General features: G+C 39.4%; 1 protein-coding gene across 2 annotated transcripts; it reads left to right on the top strand.

Moving 5' to 3' along the window:
• The first annotated feature begins 368 nt into the window (after positions 1 to 368).
• LOC146991343 (cysteine-rich protein 1) lies at positions 369 to 2106 on the top strand. 2 transcript variants are annotated; one of them, XM_085790134.1, is made up of 4 exons: positions 369 to 536; positions 1634 to 1728; positions 1856 to 1910; positions 2023 to 2106. In XM_085790134.1, exons 1-4 carry the CDS (start codon positions 494 to 496, stop codon positions 2031 to 2033), a joined length of 204 nt encoding a protein of 67 aa, XP_085646260.1. In that variant the 5' UTR covers positions 369 to 493; the 3' UTR covers positions 2034 to 2106. The 2 variants fall into 2 exon arrangements, with proteins under 2 accessions (XP_085646260.1, XP_085646252.1); XM_085790126.1 differs by having other exon boundaries at positions 1856 to 1926.
• The last annotated feature ends 682 nt before the right edge of the window (positions 2107 to 2788 follow it).

Below are 2788 nucleotides of genomic sequence, written 5' to 3'. Positions count from 1 at the left end.
ATCTAGAAAGGAGGGTGAAAAGAGCAGGAAAGGAGATGAGATAGCTGGGAATTTGAGCTGCTGACAGCTGGGTTTTGTCCATTCCCTTCTCACCCCCTCTCTTTCTTTTTTCTTTCCTTCTTTCTTCTTTCTTTTCATAGTGTCAGGGCTGGGTCCCCAAGCATCTGATGTAAGCAAATACAAAGCTGACAATAAAGATTTTAAAAAAGCCTATTTATATGACTTTACATTCTAAAGGCTTGATTTAAGATGACGCCTGTCTCTCTTTTATTTTTGTTGATGATAGCGTTTACAGTTCAAATCACATTTTCTCTCTTCCTCTGACGTCTCACTCACCACATCCTGGTTTTGACTTGACAAGACATCGACATATGTTCAGTTTAACGGTTTTCCTGTCAATTTTCAGCTCTCACACATATGCACGCGTATGCTCTCGGAGGGTAGCTTATACACACGCATACACACACTGTATGATAAATAATTATATGCTATCATGGTAGGCTACTGTCCAATCTGCGGGAAGCCTGTCTACTTTGGTGAGTCTGACCTATTTCACTTTTTTTTTTTTTTTTTTAAATCTAGATGTTTGTCTTCCTCTGTCTGCCTGGCATCTTTGCTCTGAACGTCTGTTGATTTCATCTTTTGCCTTCACTCTCTGGATTTACTTTCATAAGAAAAGTAAGAACAAAAAAAGATCTTAGTAGGGATTTTTGTCAGAATTTCACTAAAATGTCAATGGGATAGAAGAGAAGTGAGGAATAGGTAAAGATATTGATAATGATCATCAGTGATAATTTATACAGTGGGCTTTCTAACACAAACTACAACTCTATGTAAGTACCCAGACTTAGTTCTTTGAAATTTTGCACAAACATATACAACTAAGCCAAAGCAACATCATTCGTTATGTGCTCCTCCTATGCCATCATAATGACAACTTGTTTATTTATAGGTTATAAAATCTTCACATTTAAATGCCAGAGTTATCTAGTTTTGCTTAAATTGAGGACAAAAAGATTTTCTCCCCGGCTTTCTGCTTCTCTCTCTGCCGCGCACAAGTGCACATACACATATCCATGATGACAACAGGATGTGGGTCTAGCCAAACATGCGTGCGTGCTGTTCTCTGGGTTTCCTCCTTACCTTCAGTCTCTTTTAGTCAAGTCCTCTCCCACAGTCAGAACTCAGTATTCGATTCACAACAGCCCATAAACCAGCTATTTCAAGTCTATTTTGCTGCTCTTTTACTGCTAGTTCTCCTTTCCTATTCATGTCAGCTAAGTTCAAATGCTCTGATGTGACCTGGCCTACTTACCTCTTTTCCTCCCACACCACACTCTCTGGCCTATTTGTACTGAGGAGAGTAACAACCTGCATGTTCCCAACCAGACATTTGAATCACAAGGTTATGTCCTTCTTTAATTAGGTGATAAAATATTATTTAATTGAACTGATTGTCACACATTTGAAAGAATACATCCTACAACGTGAAAATGTGGAGATGCAAGATTCCTATGTTGGGCTGAATGAAATTTCTTCTTGTTTTTATTTAGATTTTATTTTATTTTATTTTATTTAAAATATATATCTCACTCTTCCTTTCATTTACATGGTCTCATCTTTCTTTGGTCAGGTGAGAAGAAAAGGTCCTTAGGAAGGGACTACCATCCTCTGTGTCTGAAGTGTCAGAAGTGCAACAGACAGCTCACAGCCGGACAACATGCTGAGGTACATCAGGAAGAGAAACAAAGAAATGCATATAGAAAACTAGTACAAACCAAAAGTGATTGCATAAATAAACCAGATATGCAATTATAAATGCAAATGTAAATATGCCCTGTTGATTGAATTTCAGTATGATGAGAAGCCATACTGTTCACATTGCTACATGAGGATGTTCGGTCCAAGAGGTACTGCCTTCCCACGGTGAATGCACATGCACACGTACACTCATACACACAAACACACATACACACATGCAATTTCTGGATCTCTTCTCTCTGTGTGAATCTCTCCTGACAGGTAACAGGTGACTGGTGTCACCATGGCAGAGCGCGTCCCCTCCACAGGAACCAGACTGAGCTGAAATGGACAAGTGCTGACTTATGCACAAGGCCTGCTTATTGGCCACAAAATGACAAACCTAATTCATGAATATAAATTACAGAGTTTTTAACTTCAGTTGACTATCATGTATTATTCTGCAAGATTAAATATTTATAAATGTGTAATGACCACTTAAAGCCATGTGTATGTGATTATTCACTTTTATAATGTAAGTTAACTTTGTATGTGAAGATTGTAAATCAGTATGGTTTTTTTTTGTTTTGTTTTTTTTACATTTTTAAATATTCCAACATCAAACCCTGCTGACTGTCTGTGTTTGAATTTGCAATCAAGAGCCCGCAGGATTACACTTGGATGTATTTGCTCGCATACGAAAATACACTCTAATCACCAACAATGCACACACAAAATAGAGTTGAGGTATAGGACCCTCTCTCCCTCATCAAGCAGGGGGAGAGAGAGAAGGAAGGAAGCAGGAATGGATGAGGGTGGCTGCTGTTGGCAGAGTAAATCAGATCTTGTGCCAGCAGAATCTGCTGGGTGCCACAGTCAGGCAAAGACACACACACATACACACATACATGCGCACACACGCATGCATTCATGCAGTGAGTGTGTCTGCAGTGTGCCTTGACTGCTGCAGGGGCTTGTCATCCAGTGGTGGGTGAAGTACATAGGTTTGACACACACACACACACAAGCACACACAAAAAGAGGGATG

The sequence above is a fragment of the Trachurus japonicus genome, chromosome 1 (assembly GCF_045865225.1).
Source record: "Trachurus japonicus isolate A0001 chromosome 1, Traja_1.0".
Classification (NCBI taxonomy): Eukaryota; Metazoa; Chordata; class Actinopteri; order Carangiformes; family Carangidae; genus Trachurus; species Trachurus japonicus.
Note: the sequence above shows the minus strand (reverse complement) of the source record. Positions and strands in the feature narration are given on the sequence as shown.